The sequence below is a fragment of the Ambystoma mexicanum genome, chromosome 3q, assembly GCF_040938575.1.
Source record: "Ambystoma mexicanum isolate Mex_15411 chromosome 3q, UKY_AmexF1_1, whole genome shotgun sequence".
NCBI classification, from domain to species: domain Eukaryota; kingdom Metazoa; phylum Chordata; class Amphibia; order Caudata; family Ambystomatidae; genus Ambystoma; species Ambystoma mexicanum.
This window is the reverse complement of record NC_090926.1, coordinates 794,636,211-794,662,501: the sequence shown is the minus strand read 5'-3', so window position 1 is coordinate 794,662,501 and position 26,291 is coordinate 794,636,211. Positions and strand designations below refer to the sequence as shown.

The following is a 26,291-nucleotide window of genomic DNA, read 5'->3' as shown; positions in this document are numbered from 1 at the left end:
GTAGTGAAACGTAGTACCCTTTAGTTCCCGCTCACATCGCCCTCTGTGTAGCACTGTGTTCTGAGTGTGCAATTTTGCACAGTTCAGGGTTCCTAGTGTGGATCGTAATGTGGCAGCCTGACAAATGACGGTGCATGCATACACTTCAGCCTGATGTACAGTGAGTGCTCTGCATTTCTAGTACCGCATAACCACATAGCAAAACACTGCACAGCCTAACCTTAGGTGCGATGAAACTACTGCAGTGCTGATTTGGCACATTATAAGAACATAGTAACATAACATAGTGTGACATGGCATAACCTAACATATCAAAATGTAGAGCAACATTGCATAGCAAAATAAATATAGCACAGATTATCATAGCACAGCATGACCTAGATACATAGCTTAATAACATAAGAGCTAAGCATGACATAGCACTACAGCATAAGAGGATAACATGACATTGTTACTTTGTCTCAAAGATGCAGAAAAATGTACTTGCATAAACGCAGAAAAACTTTGAAGCTGCTACTTTCAAGACTTCTATTGTCCATTTGCCTCAGCAAAATCAAGTGCTCACTTTAGCCCCCTTCCTCACGGATGCAAACCATCATATAGGCACATTATGTGCAGTGCAAGAAATGGGCCGGAACAAGATGAGCTCAGTCCATACACACACAAACTGGCGAAGCCTCACATACAATTTGGCAGCTGTTCAAACTGGTATATATCCTGCATTTTACAGAGATCTCTTTTTAGGGTGACTATTGTGACCAATCAAAACAGAAGAGTCCATTATTTGCTTAAAAGGGTTTCTTAATGAATCACTATAAGACATGTTTAACATTTAAAATTGTGGCCATTATGTTGTTCCCATAATGCTCTTTGCTTTTATGCAAATCGACAGGATTGGGTTGTATATAGAGATACTGTGCTGCGCAATCTGGTTTAGGGCCACGCCTCTTGGCCACGCCCCCTTTTCCTCAAAGCCCCGCCCCTCCTAAGAAGTGACGGTTCCCCCAATAAATGTTTTCCATTTCCAGCACTGATTGTGTCCTTTCGCGTCCGAGGCTAGAGAGTTTGTGCGCGCTTGCTTTTTCTTCAGCATATATGTTATGCGGTGGCCCCTTCCATCACCAATTAGCCCCCTCCTACCCCCCATCCCCCGGAAATTTTGGTTTTGTTACCACCCTGGTTACCAGAGGTGGATTTAACGGTCGCCAGGTGGACAAACGGCGAGCGGGTCCCTGTGCCCTGCCCCACCCCTTTCCTTCCCAGTCTCTCTCTGAGACAGAGGACACAAGGCCCTTTCTGCTGTGACCAGGGGTCAAGTCCTAAAAATAAAAGTGGGTGGACTCATCAACAAACGCAGGTGGGTGTGTCTTCGCCAGAAATTAGCATATCAAGGTGGAATAGGCCCATTTCATTAAAATGGCTCTGCATAACCACCCTATTTACACAGGACGAATGGCATTTGCCTTTCATAAAATCAACACACACACAAAACCAAGAGGGGAGATTTTCTTCTAATAGTATTTTTTAAAACGTTAAAAGGTGTGCATGTTTTAAACTCAAATAACCAATACTAATGTTTTCCTGGAGCTTGCAGTACCGAAATGGGACATTTCACCTTTACTTGTTTGTTATTTTTCATCAGGTTATATAGTGCAGTGGTGAAGGGTCCGGTCTGCAAACCTGACTGCGAACCCTGAGATTGCTTTAATTCATACATTCAAAGACGACTTTCAATGTTTCTCATTTTAGTTGGGGGGTGGCGGGACTGAGTCCACCCGCGTCTACCCTCGACTTGAGCCCTGGCTGTGACTCCAGACAGTGGCGTCACTATGGGGGTGCGGCAGGTGCATTAGGCGTCGTTAGGGTTCCTGCCGACAATGGAAGTCAGGAGGGGCCGAGTGGATGACTCCATGAGGTGCTGCACCGAGCCACCTCCCCCAACCCTTCTCATATCCTGGGGGCCACCCTCTTCTGTCCTGGATGGCCAACATCACATCTCACTTTGTCACATGGAGTTCAACTTTTTATTATAAACAAAGGACTTCAAATCACAGTATTCAACATGCTGTTGATTAAAAAGCTTGGACTGGACAAAGGAGACCCTCATGACATGTATCCATTTGGAAGCTATGTATTGTATTTAGTTATATATTTTCGAGCTGTAAAACGCTGAATGCCACAAGTGGCATCAAAGCAGGCGAGCAAGAAGGGGGCAAGAAGGGAGGCTCCTGGGGAAGAGATTGACCAAATGTTCGAGTTTCCCATGAAACCGAGGCGCGTGGGTGCATAGATTGGTGTTTGGTTGTGACAGCTTTGTGAAGCAGGCAGTTTAAGCCAATTAGTGCACATCTAGGTGTTGATGAAATGCAGGCAAAAAGCAGGGTTTTTTCGCATTTACAATGCACCCAGTATAGTTGATGCAGAATGAAATCTTCTATATGCCATGTAAACCTACAGCAATGGCTATCAGGCCGCAGGCAGTGATAGAATGGTAAAAGAGTGGGGGTCAGTAGGATCATTGAGGCACCTCGAGGGGCAAAAACAGAAGTGTCACTTCACTTGGTCCACAGATTACTTGTTGGCAGTCTTGACAGCTGACTTTCCTGCCAGCTTGGTCCCCCAAAAAACAAATGTGCCGCACAAATGCTTAAAGTGTGCTTTGCAGTGGCTGTCCAGGCTCTTATGGCTGGTGGGGGCAAGTGGGGCACTGACTTATGCAGCAGTAGCATGAAGTACGAGCGCACACACACATAATGATCATAGTTTAGGATATTGGGGTGGCACCTGGGGTGGCCAATCAGAAAAGTAGCAACCTGAATTGCTTTTATGGGCTCCCAACGTATTCATTATGGAAATGGGACAAGCAAAACGAATGTGAGGTGTTTATTTTGCTCATCCTGAATCAAGGTTTTCACGTATATGCCAAGCGAAGTTTATGTTGTGTGCTATATAACTGGACAGTATATAACTATGTAACAAGGTAGCTCAGTGGGTTTAGTACTTGTTTCTCTGATGTGTGTGTGTGTGTGTGTGTATATGATCTGCAGGTCGAAGATTCTAATACTGGCAAGGCCATCTCTGGCTTTCATCCTTCCAAGGTCGATAAATCAGTGCCACCTTTTGTTGGGTGATTATTGTATGTGAATAGGCTCTCTGTTTAGTGGTTTGGCGAATCGATATTTACATAACCAGTAATTATCATTAACTCGAGTTTAGTGACTCTTGAGAGTGCATAACAAAAGTTGAAAACTGAATTGCTTTTATGGGTTCCCAATGTTGGTAGATCTGGCACGATGAGATTGCATGATTTGCCCAGGTATACTTCATATCAGTATTTATAAGGCTTGGTAATCAAAAGGCGTAAATCATTATTTGTCTAGCAATGCCTTGAAAAGTGCACAAATCACATAATAAATACACCCGACAATATATATACATTATAGAAACAGGTCAATCAAAAGAATGTGATTATACATTTGTTTTGTCCATCCGGGATGCAGGTTTTCCTGTGTAAACCAAGAGAATTTTGTGGTGTGCAATATATGAATGGAAACTTTATTATTGGCGTCTTCCCATTGTATTATTTTATGAAGCTTAGCTGGCAATTGTGTTTTTACTTCACTTATTGCACAAGAATGTCTATAAAGGAACTGTTTTTATTTTATGCACAATACTGAATTTATTGTACTGTGACGTGTACTTATGAAAGATATATTTCGACATGGTGTTGTACTTTTGTGAAACATTTCCACAGTTGTAATTACAAACATTGGATCCAAATAGCTTTCTTGGAGAAATGTTTCTAGGAAATTGTGTGGTCTTCATAAGATGTCATTCTCTATTGCCCTTAGCCTTGAAACATGTTCATTTCCAACATTGGTTTCAGGCTTCACCCTCCAATATTACCATTGATAGCAAAGCCTGCTGAGGAGGTCCAGCTGTTTCTAGTTAGTCAAACCCCTAGACACAGGTAACTGTAATAAAGACAACTTTATAAAAAATAGCTTTTGTCCCTAAAGTTCGCCATTGTGCACTCGTGACCACAAATAACTATTCCCACCCTCCTTGACCCGCCCACCTAGGGCCCTGTGTCAGTTGCTGTCCACGGGGCCCTGCCTTAAATCTGTCACTGCTGGTTAGAAAGCCTGTTTGGAATAATCGGAGCATGCCGCTGTATGACCACAAGCCCTTGGAATTTCTGAAGATGAGCAGGGCAATATTGGCCCTGGCGAGAAAGGAGAAACAGTAGGCGTCAGAAGGCCCATTCAAGGGGTCTCCTTAGGGGTCTATTGTAGATGCATGTTCACATTCAAGAGGCCTCTCGAGGGGACTAGCAGATGCATTTCCTGTAGCTGTGGCCAGAAGGCGTGTGGCGCTGGGCAGCTGCTGCATTAGGGCTCTCTTATCGGTTGGACGAGTCAGAAACGATCATGTGTGTGAGAATTTCACCCTTTGCTCCAGAAACTGTGAGCACAGCTGAAAAGGGACTTCATAGAAACTGCTGTGTGTATTTTGGACTCTGTGAATTGAAAGGGCCGCGCCTCTGGGGTGAAGAGGGGAAGGCACACCCTTCTAGTCTTTCACCCGCAGCTTTCATAGCGTGAAGTCTTAGAAGCAGTCTCGTGCTGCGCTGGTCCGCTGCTGTGGAAACGGAGTATGATGCTGGCTGCCATACATTGCTGCCTGCTGTTGTGCTCCAGAAAGCGCATGCGCGGGTACACACGTACTCCCTCTGCTCGCGCTCCCCCTGCTTCCGCCTCTGCCAGCTATTCTAATCGCACTCTTCGGTTCATCCGATCTAGTTTAACACCAATTTTTTTTTTTTTTGTGGCGTAGTGATTTTTCCGTATTGTTCTATCCTTATTTGAAACATTTTTTGGGAGATCAATTTCTTAATTTTTTTAACTGTATAAAATTGAAATATCACCCACCAAAGTCATGAGCTCGGACTGCACTATCTATAGGTGAGCCACATGTACTTAAAGAGGCTTTTGGCCGAACCTCTGTTAGCTAGCAGAGTTGCAGGGCGGGGTTTCAAAAAAGGGTTGTGGTTGAGATAATTATAATTGGTTATTTGTAACGTGCTTAATACCCAGAGGTTTCTAAGCGCAGACCTGTGGATTGAACCTGTGTTGCTCTGCATCATCTTACTTCCAAGGAGAGCACGTTGCTCCTGAGCTATCCTCCCATCCCAAATGCTTCAGCTAGAGTAGGTTCAGCAGAGGATTTTGGACGGAACAAAATGGAGCTGTGCTCTGGCAAAATGTTTCTTGCTGGAGTGCTGTTCTATTCGATGCCTGAGCCATCATGCTGCCTTCTCTCTAAAAGTGAGGCGTATTGAGCCGGGGAGGAAAGTGTGCCGTCGTAGCGGGAAAAACTTGTGCCATGTAAGAAAGATGTCTTGCTGGAAGCACACCAGCAGTCAAAGAGGAGCCAAGCCCACCAGGAGGTAAGACATCAGCAGGTAGGGAGAAATTAAGCACACCAGGAGGCAAGCACACCAGCAGGCAGAGAGGCGTCGAGCACACCAGGAGGGAAAGTGTACCAGCAGGCAGAGTGAGTACACCAGCCGGCAGAGAGCAGTCAAGCACACCAGCAGGCAGAGAGAAGTCGAACATACCAGCTGGCAATGAGGAAAGAAGCACACCAGGGGGCAAGTTCACAAGCAGTCAGAGAGGATTCGAGCACACCAGCTGGCAGAGAACAGTCAAGCATGCAGGCAGATGGGAGGCAAGCAGAGAGGCGTTGAACACACTAGGAGTCGGGAGCACCAGATGCCAAAGAGCAGTCAAGCACACCAGCCGGCAGAGAGCAGTCAAGCAAACCAGCAGGCAGAGAAAAGTCAAACATACCAGCGGGCAAAGAGCAATGAAGAACACTGGGAGGCAAGCACACAAGTGGGCAGAGAGGCGTTGAGCACACCAGCCGGCAGAGAGCGGTCAAGCACACAAGCGGGCAGAGAGGCGTTGAGCACACCAGCCGGCAGAGAGCAGTCAAGCACACCAGCCGGCAGAGAGGTGTCAAACATACCAGCTGGCAATGAGTAAAGAAGCACACCAGGGGGCAAGTTCACAAGCAGTCAGAGAGGTTTCGAGCACACCAGCTGGCAGAGAACAGTCAAGCATACCGGCAGGCAGATGGGAGGCAAGCAGAGAGGCGTTGAGCACACCAGGAGTCAAGCACACCAGATGCCAGAGAGCAGTCAAGCACACCAGCAGGCAGAGAGAAGTCAAGCATACCAGCAGGCAAAGAGCAATGAAGCACACCAAGAGGAAAGTTCACAAGCAGTCAGAGAGGATTCGAGCACACCAGCTGGCAGAGAACAGTCAAGCATACCAGAAGGCAAATAGGAGTTAAGCACACCAGGAGGCAAGCAGAGCTGCATTGAGCACACCAGGAGTCAAGCGCACCAGATGCCAGAGAGGAATCAAGCACACCAGTGGGCAGAGAGAAGGCAAGCACACCAGCAGGCAGAGAGGGGTCACGCACTACAGCCGGCATAGAAGAGTCAAGCAGACCAGCAGGCAGAGAGGAGACGAGCACACCAGCAGGCAGAGAAGGGTCAATCACTACAGCCGGCACAGAAGAGTCAAGCAGACCAGCAGGCAGAAAGGCATCGAGCACACCAAGAGGCAAGCACACCAGCACACCCCGGATAGGTGTCGAGCACATCAGCAGGCACAGAGGAGTCATCTGCAGGCGCAGGAAGGATGGTTCAAAAGGTACATTGGTCAATTCCTATTCTGTTTTTTTTTTGTCTGATATTTCGGACCGCTTGTGAAATAAGACCTTCCATTTTCTCACACGCCTTCGTGCGGATGTGCAGATATCCAATGAGCTTAAGACGAGAAAATTCTGCAAAATAGGAAGAGCTTTGCAGATCTTTGTGAGTTCAATTGGCATGAAATGAGGAGAAAGAGAATGAAGCACATGGTTGAAAAATGGTTGACATTCACTGTTTTGATAATACATTCATCAGTGCGAGTCACTGCTCTGTGTTGTCTGTGTGCATGGGGACCTCAAACCCACAACAGTTTTCCCACAGTGGCTCGATTTGGAAGAAACCCCAATGGATGCAATAACCAGAAAACTGAAATCCTGCCTCCTAAAATACTTTGTGCACATTGTATCGAGCAGAATCTGATCATCTTCACTCTTGGAGCATCGGCAAGGAAGGGCAAGGTACTGTTCCCATTGGAGTTCTGATCGACTGCAGCTGCTTATGGGGGACACTTAGAAAGAGGTCTAGCTGTCGCAGCTCTTTCAAAAATCAAAAAGAACCACAAAACCGTGTGGCTCAATTGGCAACCACGTTCCCAGTGAGAGGCCGCCCCGTCCACACACAAAGGGTTGCCTCCCGTTGTCGTACTGCAAATGTTCTTTGGGACCTCCACCTGTGCTAGCATCTCATTTTCAGTCGGCAGCTGCAGCCCCAAAACATGGAGGTCAGGAAGGCGTTAAATGCATATGCCTTCTGAAAGGCCGACCAGGGCTAAGTTTCAGGTGAACTTTGGTCTGAAGAGGGCTACCTTGGGCAACTAGTTGGTTGCCCCTTAAAATTGTGGGTGAATTTTATCACTCTTCCAGAGACCCATATTTTAATTTGCCGTCAAGTGTCCTCAAGGTTTTGACCAAGGACCTGGAAGCTGGCTGGGGGCTGCCATGTTGGAAGCCAGGACTTCTTGCATGCCATGAGTGCCAGACGAGAGCTGGCTGAGTTGATGTGGGGAGCTGCAACCAGTGCTTTAAGTGGGCCGGGGCCAAAAAGTGGGGCTGAGCCGGGGCCCTGCCAGGGCCCCCGTTCCCACCGCACGCAACATTGGCGGCAGCCGCGACGGGAGATGCGTCTGCCATGAAGTCAGGCGATCTTACAGGAGTAGCAGCCAACCACAGCGATGCTGTGCCTGGCTGCCACTTACGTCAGTCATAGTAACTGCCTCTGGTGACCTCTCGCGCGAGGGGTCACCAGAGGCAGTTACTGTCCCTTTGTTTCCCCAGGTCGCCGAGGCGTCTTTAACCCTCGGCGAACCTGGGGACAGTGTTGCCAACTTGGCGACTTTTTCGCTATATTTAGCGAGAAAGTGTGCCCCGCTAGCGACTTTCCGCTAAAAAAGCGGCTAGCGAGAAATCTAGCTACTTTCTTCCATTGGTTTGGGAATTACACCTTTTTCTATTGGTTTCCAAACAAATGAAAAAAAAGTAGCTAGATTTCTCACTAGCAACTGACGTAACTCTTGACTTGACAGCTGTGGGGTCACCAGTGTATGCAACAGCAAAGCGTGACCCCATCCCGCAGCCTGTCAGGGTCAGCCTCCATTTCGTAGAGTGCTGCACTGATCAGGCTGCTGATGCAGGCCATTGGCAAACGTTGCCTTTTGGCTCTGCGGTTTTTCCCTGTGAATTTAGAATGTGAATTCAATTTTCACTTGCATTAAAATATTTAACAGATTTGAACATCTTTCCATCGTGTGCGGTCAGTTGTGTATTTTAGAAAGCTACATTGGTGCATTTTGTCAGAATAAACCCACAAGGCTGTAGTCAAACATGTTTGAACAACTGTGTTGCAAAAATGAAAATAGAAAAACATAAATAAATGTCAAACTTTTTATTCCAGAAGTAAACTGTACTATGATAAAATATCAATACATAATTCAGTGTACGGCTCGATCCGGAAAAGTAATGAATTCTCTGGGGCTCTATGCACCAGGACAGGCAACCTTAAGCCACCTGTAGTCACACCTAGTACATTCTACATGTTTTCAGACATACTGGTGCATTCATAGAAGAGTGATTTTTTAAAGTGAAATTCACAGATGTTTGCCTCTCTGATATTCAATCACCCATCATGCACCTGCGCAATTATGCAAATTAGGTGATGACATCATTTAGCTACTTCTAGCTACTTTTTGGACAGCCAATAGCTACTTTTCTTACTGAGGAGTTGGCAACACTGCCTGGGGATTCCTAGGTTTATGAAAGATGGCTTGAAAAGTACACAATTCAAGCCATCTTTTATAAAGCTTTGCCGACGGACAATTTTGTCCGTAGTCAAAGCTTTATAAAAGATGGCTTGAATTGTGTACTTTCAAAGCCATCTTTTATAAACCCGAAATGTTTTTTTTAAAAAATGGCCTGAAAAGTAGGCAAACCGTAAGGTATGCACACACATATATATATATACATGTTATATATCTGTGTGCGTACCTTACTATGGTTTGTGTACTTTGCAAGCCATCTTTTCTAAACATAGAAATATGTTACATTACATTACTTTTATATGTAACATATTTCTATGTTTAGAAAAGATGGCTTGCAAAGTACACAAACCATAGTAAGGTACGCACACAGATATATAACATGTATGTATATATATATATATATATGTGTGTGCATACCTTACGATTTCCGTACGTTTTAGGCCACGCCCCCCCACAAGCCACGTCCCCAAATGAGGGCCCCCCTCAATTTCTTACCCCACTTAAAGCCCTGACTGCAACCCACAATTCAATCCAAACAAGGCTTGAGGGCTTACTGTGCATGTAAGAAGTGTGTGTGAAACAGTGCATGTGTGCCTTTACAGAGCCCTAGGTTATGTAGCCTGATGCAAACCGTCAGACCCGTTCCTTATAGGCCATCCATTTGAGGGTGGGTGAGCCTGAGCTCCCGAGAGAACTCGCACCCGGGCTGCAAGGGAAGGCCACCCCCAGGCCCTGACACCGTTATTTACTGCAGCGCTCTTCCTAGATTTACCCTGAGACTTCAAGCAGGCCCTTTGAAACACGTGGCAGTCTGGGGGCTTGAGAGAGGCGAACCACTATATGTGCAGCTGCCGAGGTCCCGGCAGCAGACGCATTACATGGAGGTTCAAGTAATACAATATTAAGGCCAAACTGAAGGCTGTAGCCACACAAGGGATGGCACTGCCACCCACTTCCATGTCCCCACCTGCCCAACAAGTATGGAGACAACTATTTGAGGCCTCTCCTGATGCACAGGTTGGGGCTACATTTCACCCCACAAAGAAAATTGCATTTCTCAAACATTGTGTGGCTGCAGAAGCTGTGCTTATGATAAAGCACCTGATGGCTGGAAATAATGAAGCAGAAAAAGATGTCTACATATAATGTCTCTTGATGACTACATAGGAGCCCTTTTTATTCATTATTTATTTTACGCTACTTACCTTGTACTGCACTTCCCCCCCCACCTCCTCCCCTTGCACTTTCTCCTTTTTCCCCTTACCTCGGCACTTGCGCGATCTGAATGACACCTGGCCTAGTAGGATCGTTTGTCTGTCTTTCCCTTGTTTCCCCCCCCCCGCCTCGTCGCGCCTTGAAACACTTGTGTATAGGCGCGTTACAAATACCATATCATATCATATCATATAAGGCCTGTAATCACATTTGACTTTGAAAATATAATCCAAGAACTGCACCAGATCCTGATACATCCTGATTGGAGGACCAGATCCTGATTGGAGGACCAGATCCTGATGCATGCGTACGAAATATTGGAAGTAGACTCTGGACTGGAGTGAATCCTGATCTGCCAAATAACGTAGATATAGCCTGGCAAATAGCAATGTCTACGGCCAATATAAAGACAACGGAATGTGAGGGGAGAGATTCAGTGTGTGCGGTGTCAGGGTCATACATTCAGGGTCCCTGACAGCGACTATAACTAAAGGGAAAAGTAGGTCTTCCTATGTGCAACTAGGACACTGGTTTAGGGGTGCAAGCCCTGATCACTTAGTGAGGTTCCTTGCTCTGGATAAACCTTGATCTATATGGAGAAGAAAGGAGCAGTTTGCAGAAGTTTGCCACTTTGAGGAGAGAAGGAGCGTTATCTTTGGGGACAGTGAAAGCGAGCAGAACTTTATTCTAGCGGTCCAGAGTGATGATGTCAGCAAGGACCATGAAGATCCATGCTGTGAGGTTAAGTTTGACGGATTCCCCAAAAGAGTCAGGGCTGATTCTGGCTCAAAGCAAACTATTGCATCAATGGGCCTTTTCTGAGAAGCGATAGGGTATCGTAAAATGAAAAAAACAGACATGAGCCCGGGTGGGTTATGGTGGTGGCATGATAGCCATTATAGGGAAACCGATACCGACTTATCAAAAGTAGATTCAGTGGCGAAAGTGTAGCTATTGTCAATTAGGTTCATCAAGGAGAGCTGGGTGAAAAAGAGCCTGTCTTGAGTGAGGAGACAACTGCTTCGTAGACCATCAGAAAGTAACCCAAACTCTTCCGTCAGATAAGAGTTTGTTTTCTTTCTCCATAGAATAGTTCTGTGTGCCGGTACCACACAAAGTGCCGGCACAAAGTAAGGAAGGTTCCCAATTTGATTAAAAATTACTAGTATGTTGGATGTTCTGGTTGAGACAGTTATACATGATCCTATGGAAAGCACAGAGTGGGTTTCTCCTGTTGTAATTAAAAGAAAAACTGATTGTAAATTAAGGTAGACATTAACTTTAGAGGCCTCAATAAGTATGTAGTGACTGATTGTCTTCTTCCAAATCTAAGAGTACTTATGTTCCTTGTTGATGAGGGTTTTCACAACTAGCACACACAAAAAAGATGCTCCTACATGAAAGCTGGCAGTGTTTGTAACACCTGATGGACTGTACCGTTTCAGATGCATACCTTTGACTTGGCATTTGCTCTGTCAGTGTTCCAATGTCTCATGCTTGGATTGCCTAAAGGAATTGATTGCGCTGTTGCTTTCCATGCTAATATATATATTTATGGAAATTACCAGTTTCAACATGACACCATTCTGGACAATGTTTTGAAAATCCTTTGTGCAAGCGGTCTTATGCCCATGTTAGATCACAGCAGGTTCAGAGTCCCTGACGTGGAATACATTGGGCACATCCTTTCAGGTGGAGGTTTCAGGTCCAAGGTGAAGATGCTAGAGGCCGTAGTCTGAGCACCCAGCCCATAGAATGGTGATATAGCAGATTGTTATTCCAATTTTGTACAATAAATTTTACACAAAATGGAGGCCTTGCAACAGTCACTAAGGAAAGATGTCAAATTTGAATGGGGGGGCGCTGTTGAGCAGCCCAAAAATGGCTGCATAGCTGCAGTGCTCCATGAAGAGTGGACCCAAATCCGGCCACATCAGCGGATCACGCTACACCCATCGCTCGACATTAAACTAGGGTACTGTCTACCCCACGCTGCATGCCCTGTTTGAATCCCAGCTGGAATCGGGCTCTGGGAGACCCGCTGCGCCTCATCTAAGTTCGTGGCCCGCTTGCACGGGCGGTCCCTGGCACGGCCGAAGGCCTGTCTGTGGACCATTTCCGCGGGAACCTGCGCCCCTCCTCATCGCTGGGCTTGGATTGTGCCTGCCTGCCTGCCTTCCCTTGATGCCCAGACGCCTGGTCCCTGCAAGTGGCGGAGGACGTGTCTTCCCCCTCCCCCGAGTGCCGCGGCACCTCCACCATCTGCCGCGCTGCACTGGGCATTTGGGCTCCATCTGCCTGACACTTGAGACCGCCCCCCCTCCCAGATCTGCGGTGCTGCTGCCCGGCCGTACCGCCTGTGGGGCGGCCTGCAACCTCTCGTGGAAATCCTGCCGAACGCTGCAGGCCGGAGCCACACTGGGGCCTCGGGTGCTGCACACATATGCCCAGAGGATTTGGCAGCATACCCCGCGGGCTGAGGTCCGTACTCGCGGGGGGCAGGTGAGGAGTTGGGGGGAGCAAGGCTGATTTCTTCTACATAACGACACTCAAGTGGGTGACTCCCCCCTGCAAGCGCCCCCCCCGCTTGGCCTGAGCTACGACCCCCAGCATATCTGATACCTGGGCCCCAACAACTCCGGCTTAACTTTGTTTGTGGGGCGGTGGCCCCCCACCAAGACTTTTCACTCCTCCTCAGGACTGCCTGATCACACGTACCACCTTGGCCACTGCCCATTGATCTGGTGGGTACCATACTGGCCCCCCTGCCTACGGCCCTGCTGTATCCGACCCCAGGATCCCTCGACTAGTGGGGTTTGACAGTGGCGGTGGGGCTGCGGATGTCATTTACGCTCTAATTCGCCCGCAAAGGGGCTCACAACAACATAATTTCTCCAACACCACAGTGCTGATCCGACAGGCGCCTCACATCTTCTATTGCACCCTCCATCGCTCTGGCCGCTTGATAACGCAACCCTTTATTGCTCTGACATCCTCAAAACTGAGGGCTACATGGTCAACTGACCCCATTGAATTCCCAGTGCAACCGACCCCATTGAATCCCCATTGCAACTTCACCATCAAGTGACCCTGAATGCAACTGCTGGGCTGCCGCCTACTCCTGGTTTCTTCATTGGGCATTAAACTTGGTGCTGCGCTCTACACTGCCCCAGGCCTGAGCCGCTTGGGCCCCCCCAACCACACTTGCAATGTCTAACAGATACAGAGGGGCCAATAAGGTGGGTGCCATGGGCAAATTTGCGAAAGCCACCCCGCGAGCGGACTCCGAACTTGCGACTTCCGCCCAGGAGGACCCTGAACCCGAGACTCCCTCCAGTGCACTGACCCCCGACCTTACCGCAATGATAGAATCTATGGCCAAGAATTTTGCTTCTTTTCACGAGAAACTGGACAATATCAATGCCAATATTGCATCTCTCAAGTCACGGGTTGATCAGGCGGGGGACAAGAATCAATGAGGCCAAAAATCGAATTGGGGCAAATGAGGACAGACTACACACGTTGCAAGACACAGTGGCTACTCTGACCCAGGATATGAAAACGGTGAAGGCGAAGTGGGATGATCTCGAGTCCCCCTTGTGCAGGAACAACCTTCGCAGTGTAAGGGTCCCTGAAAACGCCCTCAAAGGGCGCATGGAATTGGCTGTCGAGAACCTACTTAAAGACCTACTGGGTGATCCCGTTCTGTCCCCATACTTCACGGTCGAACAAGCTCACCGGGCCCTATCACCGCGCCCTAAGCCGGGAGATTTCCCCAGGCCTATCATCGCCAGGATCCTCAATTACAGAGATAGGGACCTTATCCTCTGCCTGTCCCGCGAGAAAGGGGACCTCCGCCTTGACTCACATACCATCTGTATATTCCCTGACTTCTCTGTTGGGGTACAACAGGAGAGACGTCAGTTCTTAGGACTTAAGTAATTGCTACAAAAGCGCAACATCCCCTATGCAATCATTTTCCCGGCCCGGCTCAAGATTACCTTCAGGGAAAAACTGTACTTTTTCACTGTCCCGGAGGAAGCTGTGAAATATATAGGGTCTCAGATACCACTCCACAATGTGAATGAAGACCCCGTGGCCAATGACTGAGCCCCAGTTACCCAGAAATGATGTAGCCTAGTCATTATTGCTTATTCACCAATGTGCTGATGGTAACAACATTTTACTGACTTAACTACGCATACACTTTTGTCACTCAAAACAACCACACCTGGCAAGTGTCCCACTTGAGGCCATCAGCGATCTCTTGCCAGTCCCTGCTTATCTGCTCTCACTCGCCCACATTTGATCTTGTGCTTACCCAATTGCTCCCATACCCCTGGGTATTCACCATTCATGATGCAGGCGTTCTGCTTTCTGACCAAACCTGCTGGTGTGGGATAATGTGATTACTATGCATTCTATTGTTTCATGTACCACTTGATACTTTGTTATCCGCGTTTGCTCAAGGTCCACCACACGGCAACAGCGCACCCCACTGCGATTGCAATGTTTATGTTTGTTAAATTATTGTTGGGTATTGGCCCCGGTTGGGCCACTAGCAAGTCGGGCCCACGTTGGGACTCCATCGCTGACCCCTGTTTCATGGGGAATTTTGGTTCTGTAGGGAGGGGGGAGATTGGATACACTACCTACCAGGAAGGGGTGGTGCGGGCGGGGGCTGGTCCTGGGTTAAGAAATGTTATTAGAAATGGCAGAGGCAGATTGGCAGACCACACAACATCGGGGCGCACGCAGGGTGGTGGATCCCGCTGCAAACATGTTCTACAGCGACAGTGCTGGGATGTACCCTAGACCCCTAGAATGCCTACTACAGTAATGTCCTGAAACATTCAGGCCTTGAGTAATTATACTAAGGCCCGTAAAATCATGGCCCATGCTAACCGACATGGATGCAAAATATTATTCCTGCAGGAAACGCACTCTGCGGGCCCTCTTACTAAGTGTATGGCACCATCCTGGAACCCCAATAGGTATTCCACTTCATACTCCACGCGGGCCAGGGGGATCCTGACAATGATTCAGAAGTCTCTCAAGTTTGTACTACACAGGAGCTATGTTGACCCGGAGGGTAGATATATCATAGTGCACTGCGCAATAGCTAATAGGGAGTATCGCCTGGTGAACACTTACCGTCCTAATATAGATTCGCCCGACTTTATCGATCTGGTGGCATCCATACTACTGGGCTATGCGGGTGTACAGATTATCTGGGCAGGGGATATGAATTTCATATTAGGCACTGCTTTGGACAGAACTGGCACAGCTCCTAGACCACTGTCTGGTGCATCACGTAAAATGCTAGCTCACAGCACAACGCTCGACATTCGAGATGTATGGAGGACATTGCACCCACAAACACGAGAATACACTTACTACTCCTCAGTTCATGATAGTTCCTCCAGAATAGACATGTTCCTACTGTCAAGCGGAATGCTGGGTAGAGTGGTGGACACATGAATACTTGCTTGCGCCCTGTCGGACCATGCCCCAATCTTGCTAACCCTGGATCTGGGAGCCCTTGCACATACCATCAACACATGGCGATTTAAGTTGGCCGCCTTGCAGGATATCGTATTCAAGGCAGACATCCTTGCTGACATCCAGTCCTACTTTGAACATAACACACCCCAATCCACCACCATGGGAGTCCGATGGGATGCCTTCAAGGCCTTTATCAGGGGAATGGCCATTTCTAGGGAGGCGGGAGTCCTCAAAACTATAAGAGCGGCCCTCGGCCGCTCCGAAGCCAGACTGCACGAACTAGAGCGGGCGCACCCGACGTCAGTTGACCCTGCTGTCCACTCTCAGATTAGCGAAGAACTCCAATTATTTAATGAACATGCCACAAGGGAAGTCCAATACTTTAGCTGTCCACAAGCCTCCAGGAAATATGGGGAGGGCGATAGACCTGGCAAAACACTGCCTGCTAAAACAAGGGGAGAGTGTGGCCAAACTCAGATCACCTGTGTCAAGGATAGCTGGGGTGCAGTACTATGGTCTGACCAGCAGATATTAGACGTCTTCAGACTTCTACACGGAACTATACTCCCAACCCCCCGAACACAGTGAATCCCATATGAGAGACCACCTTGAGCAAATTCCCATGACCTGTGTCTCCCCACAACCAGAGACCAACTGGACTCCTCAATCCTACTAGACGAAATTGCTGAGGCCATATCCAGTCTCCCTAAGGGCAAGGCGCCGGGCCCCGACGGGTTTACGGCAGAATTGTATCAAGAGCATGTTGCTGAGTCACTCCGGCTAAAGACCCTTCCCCCAACACTACACGAGGCCGCCATTACGGTATTACTGAAACCTGGCAAACCCAGCGATGAGTGCAGGTCATACAGACCCCTCTCGCTAATGAATCTAGGCACCAAAATTTTCGCTAAAGTAATCGCTAACCGCTTCCTCCCAGTCATGACATATATGGTCCATGATGATCAATCAGGCTTCGTACCTGGAAGATCCACGTCCCATAATATCAGAAGGCTATTTAATGTCATTTCGCGGATGGACCAAGGTGCTAATGCAGTGGCAGTCGCACTTGATGGCCAGAAGGCGTTCGATATAGTGTCCTGGAAGTACATGTGGTTGGTATTGGAAACTATGGGCATTGGACCTAAGATGAACAGATATATTAAATTACTATACACCTCTCCAGTAGCCAGAGTTCGAGTCAACTCCCGGACGTCTGGCCTGATCCCACTTTTCAGAGGCACCCGACAGGGCTGCCCGTTCCCCCCGATCCTTTTCGCCTTAACAATAGAACCAATGGTGGATCATGTCAGGACACGCCACTCACGCAAAGGGATACGGCTGAGAGATGCTCCTAAAATCATTTCACTCTATGCGGATGACGTATTATTGTTCATTAGAGACCCCACTACTCGCCTTGATCCAATACTACGCGACATCACCCGCATAGGCACACACTCCGGATTCACTATAAATTACACTAAATCTGAGCTCTTTCCCCTCACCAGTTCCACTCCACAATCCGCCACTGAGTACCAGCTTTGATGGTCGCCTGAGGGGATTAAGTACTTGGGGGGGTGGGCGAGGGGTCCAGGTGTCCCTGACCAAAGATGCATTGCTAGCAGACAACTACCTAGCCGCGGCACAACAAGCTGAAGCCAAAATGGTGCAATGGTGCTCCCTTCCATTATCACTGGCTGGGAGACTCTCACTTATTAAGATGATACTACTCCCCAAGCTGCTGTAATGTGCCCATTTGGCCGGGAAAGAAATACTTTACAGGACTGCACAAGATGTGCGCACAGTTCTTATGGCACTCCGGCGCACTACGCAAAAAATGGTCTGACATGACACCCCCCTATGATAAAGGGGGGTTCACCGCCCCTGAAAAAAAAATTTGAATGGAGAGAAGTAATGTAAATGTGCTTCAAAGATATAGGGCCTCATTACAAATCCCCAGGTATCCCGTCGGTAATTCCAGTGTTACTGGGATGTTACGGGTGGCGGAGACAGCAGGAAATCCCCATTCCCATGGAAACTCATAGCACCAGTGATTGTGGCAATTGTCTGTTTATAAGGGCCTGAACTACAGGCAGGTCAGGCCTGCTGGTAGATCACAGCCCCTAAGGGCAGGCTTGGAGTTTGCCGGTCCGGAAAGGTGCGTTACACGTTGTTACTGGCCCCTTTTTCCAGACCGCAAAAAACTCCTAATGACACCCGTAGCATATGCCTGTTTCACTCTACATATGGATCATAAACCACTAGTTAATTTCCTGTCCCCGGCAGGGGGAATAGACATTTGTGGAACACTTTGAGTTTTGTTTTTAAACTACAAAAATACCATTTCAATGTTAAATATCTACCTGGAAAGGTACATTTTTAAGCAGAATTTCATTAGCATTTGCCCGTAAAAGTTCAGTCACACAATTAGAATGTAGAATATGTGATTGCCTCTGTTGATGATTGGAGCGGCGTGTTGACACACATGGAATATATTGGTGCACCTGGTCTTGCTGCCAGTGATTGGGGTCAAGTCAAAGATAATGCTCTGCATTTGGTCAAAATATACTGTTTTGAGGGTTGGCCCAAAGAGTGCGTCCTCATTAGAGTACTTCAGGCATGCAGCAAGGCCTCCACTGCGCTTAGTCTCAGAAAAGGAGTCATTATACAAAACAAAAAATGGGTTCCTCTGCAGGGGGTCGCTTACCGGTTGATAAATGTACCACATCAAGATCATACTGGGATGAATGGGACCACACATACAGTACAGTAGTAGTTCAGGGGCTCCCATATGGATGCTGATGTGGGCGATCCTGTGATGGCCTATCAGGTCCTTCAGGCAAGTTATAGCAGCGTGATGGTGCACATTTCCCCTTAGACATCCATCGAGCTCCCAGATGGTCCATAGCCATTTCGGGATCATTTTCCACACTACACGGTGCATGACATGGTTCCCTGAAATACAGAACTGGTTGGAGTAAGGATTATGGGGGGCTCATGGTGGTTCCTGGGTATCCATAATTACTGAGAAGTGGATGACTTATTTGTTCTCCTGTTTTCATTCCAAGAAAGTTCTAGCTGGAGGTCAAGCCGCCCCCTTAAATGGAACTCTTACAGACTGAAGCGCTATGTGCGATTCAGTCTCCGTGAGTCATGTGCTTTACTTGTTTGCTGAATAATCAGGATAGTACAGGACTGTATTTAAATGTTTCGTCCCCAGATAGACTTCTTTCAGTGACTACTAGGCTACAACCATGTAGACCCAGCAAGGTTGCAGACCAGCTTTCATCCAGTCATTATGGCCCGCAGTGAATGTTATTTTCTGTAGGGGGCAGGCTGAATGACTCCTCATTAATTGTTGTTGAATGAGATGCAGTACTTTTCGTCCACGTGCTGGATTAGCTAATCCTCGCTTGTGCTAACTCTCTCTTTTTGGATCCGATTTCAGTGTGACATGAACCACGAGAGGATTATCCGCCCGGAAGATGGCGAGAACTTGGCCAAGGTGCGATTGCATGTCTTCATCTTTATTGGCCAGCCTTATTGGGTCTAGTCCAATGGAACCAGCAACAGTCACACTGTAACTTTCTCCCCAATCGATGAGTGATTGTGCATAGGCAGTGAGCTGGTGAAACACCATCCACGCACTAACTTCAGTCCAGTCAGCTAAAATGCCTACCCACAAACACTTGCACAAAGTCTTCCTTTCAGATATGTATTGGAGTGCGGGTGATTGAGGGTCACCTGTCACGCCAAGAAACCACGCAGGTGGCAACAGAGCGTGGTATAAGAACCTTCAACATAACATTTGCTATGATATGATAAGTCATTTATAACACACCTGTACACAAGTCTTTCAGGGCGTGACAAGACAAGGGAGGGAAGACCGAGGGATGACAAGACACACGATCTTACTGGTGGGTGTTTCACGAATAACGAGTATTAATCCTGTAATGTCATCTGCTCTTGTCCCTTCTGTAATTGCTCTCAATTCTCATGCTGGTTTGTAAGCAGACATGGTTGTGTTTGCATCAGATGCATTGTGGAAGATGATCATGTTCTGTCCGTCAATATGAGGGTGTCGCCCTTCATGGTCTCCAGCTTCCCCACTGGGATTATGCAAGGGCACAACTGTTTGTCAGCTGGGCTCTGTATAAATGATCAGGTCGATGATAGGTGGAAACAGATGATCAACTCAGGGCCTGACTACATTAGAAATAGAAAGCCCAGTATGGACCACAAAATCCAGCTCCTCCAGACGACCATGCCTGGGCCTGTTCATCACATGCTTGAGGAAGAACACCAGGTAGAGGTGAAGTCCTCATGTGGTTCAGAAGGCCATGGCAATGGGACCTTTGGTCTGGATTGACCCACATTTAAGTAAACACACGGAGAAGAGTGTCTCTAGCTTCCAGGTGGATGGATCCCAGCAAACCAGTTACTTGCCAGCAAGCGAGACCCCACCAACCTTCTCTCTATTGCTCTAGAACCACCAAGGAAGACACTGCTGCAGAGACCCATCCCCTTATTTAAAGCAGAACCAGGCAGACCCAAACACTCGCGGATGACCTGCAGAGTTATGGGGTCATGCACGTTTATTACCCTGAGGGCTGGTACATGCAGAGGAGCGGTGGGAGATGGGGTTGAGGCTAGTTGTCTCTTCAACTCGGGAAGACCAGCTTGATGGTCAGTAGTTACATGGAAGAAACCACCCCACTACAAAAACATGAATGTTAGTAGTATCACTGCTTTAATTTAGATGTACATGTTGGGCGAGGATAGGAGGGAGCAGATGGGTGCTCCTTGAAGCCCTCTTTGTGGTGGAATCTTCTTCCAAAGCCTCTGAGGACCTGGAAGGCTTCCTTTCATGCATGCTTAAAGCTCAAGTCTGGCCTAAATTTGGATTCTGGTTTTGTGTGTTATTTTCCACCAGAGATGGTCAAATGCTCCAGTAGCATTTACAGCAGTGGTTGGAGGTTCTTGGTGTTGTCGCTGGTCATTTGGGATCGCCATGCCCTGTGAAGTCCATGGCTGGGATGTCCATTCAGCAGTCCTAAAAAGAGCCAGCAGCAGTGCCATGCTTACTCTAAATGGATCTAAAGATCTCACTGAGAACCAGGTGTTGACATCCTGAAGCAGGCCAGCGTGCTATGTCACTGCACAAATGGCATGGAATGCATATATTCAATCTGTCCCTTGATTCTGATAAAAGTAAAAGAGAAAGTGCATTGCTTGCAGATAGGGGTGTCAGTGGAACCTGTCCTGCAGAAGAGCTGAGATGGTGGACCAGGCCGGAGCAAAGAGGTTGTGAGCAGGCCTCTGCCGCCAAGTCTCGCCCTATGCAGATACCGCCTGTGACACAGATCTTTTATGGTGATTTCTGCATCTGGTACGGTCTGAAGATCCCGTCCTTTTCATTCCTTTCGCAGTCACTTGCAGAATAAATACAGCCAGATTGATCCAATGTATAGGGGCTTTAGGAGTACAGTAAACCAATGCACCAACAACCAGACCTAATAGTATTGATTGCACAGCACACCAACCTAGAATGGATCATCACTCTTCTTAGGATAGGTAATTACAGAAAAAACAAACCAGTACTTTTTAGGCATCACTGGTGCACAGGCACTGTGAATTGACTTTACCTGCCGGGTACAGGCACAAGGGGCAGTTCATTGGGTTCGAGGTTAGAAGGCAGCAGCCGGAGCTCCTTCTGACCTTCTATCCAGGGGCCTTCCTGCTGAGGGTCCTTCTACTCTTTGGCAGAGATAGCAGATGGTTCCTTCTCTTATTGATAATGCAAAGCCACCAGACTGCTGAGTATTCCATTAAGATACATTTAAGATCCTGGGGGAAGAGTGGGAGGATGAGGACCCACCAAATTTGAGAAGCAATAAACCCTTTGTATATTTTCCTATCCCCCCATTTAGTTAGCAAATATAATACTGTCTATTAAAGAGCACACATTTTTTTGCAATCTGGGTTATTTACTGTTTTTACCAGCGGGTCCTTGGTGTGTACCACCTATTAAATATAAGACATGTGTTCCATCCACAGACATTAGTAGGTCAGTGCTATTAAATCTTCACAACCGTCCATTCAGTCATTACTACTCACAACTAATCGACGCGTCTGCCGCCAACATCATCACTGTCGCCACGTTCACCAGAAACCTTGTCAGTCCCACCATTGTGAGTATCGCTACCACGTGCTTCGGACTGATCCTCGCAAGCACCACTGATGTGAGAACCACTATTTCTACACCACAGGCCATCACGACAAACTGTGCCACCCCTACAGACATCGCCACCTCGTGGCGATTTCCATGGCTGCTTCTGTGGCCATCCTGCCTCTGCCATCACCCTAAAGAGCACTGCCAGCTGTATAACGATGTCATCGACCGTCCCTGTTACCACTACTCCACCTACTGCTCCTCCCACCTAATCACACTTACTATCCATGCTGCTGCCACCATCAGCCCTGCTAACAATGCCACAACTGGCAATGTCACCACCACCTACCCTACCAGAGCCATTGCTTCTATCCCCATGGCCACAGCCATCACTAGCCGAGAGCATGCTTGGGACAGTTTGTAGACCTGCATGGGTAGTAGCATTCAAAGCAGTGAGGAGCTGAGCCCAGGTGGTTCAATTTGTTCTAAGAAAAGAGCACTTGATGTTTCTGATTTCTGCTTATCCTCTGCTCCATTCCATCTCTGCTTTCTCTCGCCCCACTTTTCCTTCCGCCTTTTCACACCGGTTATACTGAGTGACTCTATCCTTCCACCCCACTTTCCTTTCCCCAAATTCTTTATCTTCTGTATTTCGCTTTCATTCCTTCTGTTCCTCCTTGCTTTGGATCCACAGCTCATTCTACCCCATTAATCACCTTGCCCATCCCCCTCACTCGCGCATTTCACCCCTTTTCCACTTCCCCTGGTTCTTCCCCTCTTCATTTCCCAATCTATCCCGAATGTCCCTCCTCTACTGCTTCTCCGTTCTCCACACCTTCCACATTTCTCCCTGTCTTCTCCATTGCCACTCTGCTGTGCCTCTCCCAGACTCTTCCTTCATCGCTCTAGCCACATATCCTCCTCTCTCATCACTCCTCTGTCTCCCACCTGCAGGAATATGGGGTGCCCTTCATGGAGACCAGCGCCAAGACGGGTGTGAACGTGGATTTGGCATTCCTGGCTGTGGCAAAGTGAGTATGTCAGAATGTGGTGGTCTCGTCTCCTAAGAAAAATCTACACAGAGTGGGGTTGATTGCCCTAGCAAGAAAAGTGCAGAGAGAGCAGTAATCCCATGAGGTTAGTCTACACCGCTTCATCTCAAGAGAGGTTTACCCAGAGGGAGACAGCCCTGTCTGAAGAGAGCGCACACAAACTTGACTCCTCTCATGAGATAGGTGCCACCGAGAGGTTGAGTTATCGCATGTGAGCGGTGCACATTGTCACGGATGACTTAATCCTGGTGAGGGGGTGTGCATAGCAGAGATGGTTAGAGAGGTGTACACAGAGAAGGAGTGCTTCATCTACTGTGTCAGATGTGTACGCTGAAAGGGATTGCCTTATCTCACGGCACATTAGACATCTCACGAAGGAATTGTACAGCACTTCCTTCTTCTGGGATCAGGGCCCTAGCTCAGGGATTCTCATTGTGATCTGCACCACATAGATGTGGATCCGAGATGTTCCCCACACACATGCAGAAACCTGGAGAAAGGAGCCATACAAAGTGTTCCTTATCAAGTGTTTTGATATGATATGTCATTATAATGCGCCTCTACACAAGTGTGTCTAGGCGCGACAAGACAAGGGAGGGAAGACAGAGGGAGGACAAGACAAACGATCTTACTAGGCCTTGTGTCATTCAGATCAACGTAAAGTGCATTAGGAAGGGAGGAGGGGGAAGTGCCAGGGAGAGGGAAGGGAAAGTGCAATCAGGGCAGCGCGGCTCTGGGTAAGTGCAAAGAGGCAGGAGACTGTGGGGTTACAGATACAACCCCTAAGTACTCTGTAAGCCCGGAGCCAATGCAAGGGAGACAGTTCATGGAGGAGCCTGGAACCCAGTAAGACGCTGAGAGTAGTCAAGCAACCAGTTGGCGCAGCAGACCGGTAGGTTAGCAGAGGAGAGAGGGAGAGAGAAAACGGAGGCGAAATAGAAGGTCTTGAGCTGCTTCCGGAACTTCAGGTGGTCCAGCCCAAGTTTGAGAGGGGCATGGATGACATTCCACGTGCATGAAGATAATCCCCATCATCTCTGTGCTTTGGGAATGCATATGGACAGAGGAATCAATGCCATGCGAACCACTGGCCTTTCGACTCAATGCACAGTGCATGCAGCCCCACACCATTCATGAGCCTTAAAGTACTATCACAAGTAGTCATTACCTCTGCATCCCCCTTTCTCTTCCCACTCGCCACTTCTTGAATGATGTCCATATGCTTTTCACACACAGTATATCTGTTAGCTTTTCTCGCTTCATCGGCTGCTCAAGTCATTCCCCCTGTGCACCATGGACCCTTAAATAAGGTGAAAGGTAGACTTTATTGGCACTGCCAGAAGTCTTTCATAGTACGTTTTATAAGGTTCATTTTCCTGGCTGGGTCAGGTTGCGTGGAGATGCTAGACCGCAGAAATAACTGAGGCAATAGTTTTGTATAATTGCAGGAGAGGAGGGCAGAGCCAGAGCATCCATGGGGCAGGGCCCAAGGGACATGTGGACATCATTGGACTGCCACATCCTCTTGGAAGGGGGTGTGCGGGTTCTGGCGGTCTGGCGTGACGCCTCTGTGAAGTAGATTTGAGGGTGTGAGCCCTTTGGCAAACACGTGGCATTGGGGTTGATTTGGGGTGAGCCTCTACGGCCTATGATGCTTTGTTTGCCTAGAGCCACTGTTGATATTCTGCTTGACTGCTGAGGCCACTGTGGAGGAAGGAAAGAGGTTTGCGAAACAGACGGGGCCTTGGAGCAGACCCAGGACTCCTAATTCTAGGCAATCAGGCGTTTCTCACTCTGAGGTTAAGATTAAGAAGATTCTTTCTCCTAAAATGGAGAAGTCCCACATGGTGGATTATTTATTTTCCTCATCTTTTGTTTTGCTTCCTCCTCTGACGGGTCTGCTGGCTCATCATCGGAGTTCAGGGGTTGATGTGTTTCCGAGGTGGTGGTGGATGATCTGATTTTTCATCCTCAAGTAGTCTGGATATTCCCCCAAAAAGAAGCTTCATCCACATTTAGATTCTAGCCATAGGCGCTGCGAACTGGCTGGCCTTGGGACAGATGCATCAGGGAATGGGGGTGGATTGGTCTGTTTGAGAATGGACACATCCATATATTCATGATTTGCATTGTTATCTATGTCCATCTTAACCCAATGCTTCTCAACCTTCTATTTCACACATTGGTGTATCCCAACAATGTTACCCTGGTATATGCGGCATGGTCAGAAGGTGGCTGCAGACTTAAAGCAAACCAATACAAGTGTACAATTGACCTTGCCCTCAGGAGTTTATCTGCCATGTGCAGCCAGTTTGGACGGTTACCAGACATTTGGTCGAAAAAAATTGGTCGACCAGACAAATGGTCGAACCAATTTGCTTGAAAACCAAATGGTCGAATTATTTTTTTTTAATTTTCACCCCTTTTTTGGGGGGGGGGGGTCCCCCCCAAACCCTTTTTTTTTTCTAAAAACCCATTTTTGTAAAAAACGAAAACCCGAAAAATAAATATATAATTAAAAAAAAAATTCGACCATTTGGTTTTCGACCAAATTGCGTCGAAAAATGTCATTCGACCAGTTTTAGGTCGACCAAATGTCTGGACACCAGTTTGGACCCTCAGGGTACACGGTTCTCATCTTTGCTTTGGATGAAGAATGGGACTGTTTTTCTCTTCTGGAGACAATACAAAGGCATTTCAAATAGATCTTTGGACTTGGCATGCATCATCATCATCAGAGAGACACTCATGGCACTGTGCACAACTGTATTTAGCAGACACAACCTATTGGTAAAGGAATGCAAGGCGGAAGAGTGTTCTTGTTCCAATCCCTTGTACCTTCCTTTCTTTGGGCAATGTCTCTTTGGTGACCAGAATCCTGAGGCAATATAAATGGCCTACGAGAGTGTTTTCCTTGCCCCCCACCGTTTAGCCCAAACAAAAGCCCTCTCTTCTCCTTTCTCTAGGTCAAACTTCCCGATGTCCTTTTTGTCAGGGTGCACGCAAAAGCAAGTTCAGAAGTCAGCATGAGCGGAAACTCAGGGTTACGCGGATGAGGGTTTCCTAGAAAACCCAGCTGACAACTAGCTTCCTTTGTTCAACCCCGAGACTGCAAAGCTCAGGTTATAACCCTGGTTCTACATGATCCGATCAATAAGGAAGCCTTAATCGAGGAGGTGTAGTTGCTGTTGCCGAAAGAAGCCATTGCTCCAGTTCAGGTCAGCCAGTGACATACCAGCTGCTATTCCATCATTTCCTCTCATCAGATGAACGGTTTTGGACTCGCAGACATTGATTCTCTTTCTTCACCATCATGTCCAAGATAAATATATATATTTGAGGACAGAACCGTAGTTGCAGGAATGTTAAGGT

The 26,291-nt window shown here is 47.7% G+C and overlaps 1 protein-coding gene across 6 annotated transcripts in view; it reads left to right on the top strand.

Moving 5' to 3' along the window:
- RAB37 (RAB37, member RAS oncogene family) overlaps positions 1-26,291 on the top strand; it is a 545,872-nt gene that overhangs the window by 490,302 nt on the left and 29,279 nt on the right. For all 6 annotated transcript variants that reach the window (XM_069654871.1, XM_069654868.1, XM_069654870.1 and 3 more), the window contains 2 exons: positions 19,144-19,200; positions 22,822-22,898. In XM_069654871.1, the coding sequence (XP_069510972.1) occupies positions 19,144-19,200; positions 22,822-22,898 (134 nt within the window). The remainder of the gene's footprint in view (positions 1-19,143; positions 19,201-22,821; positions 22,899-26,291) is intronic.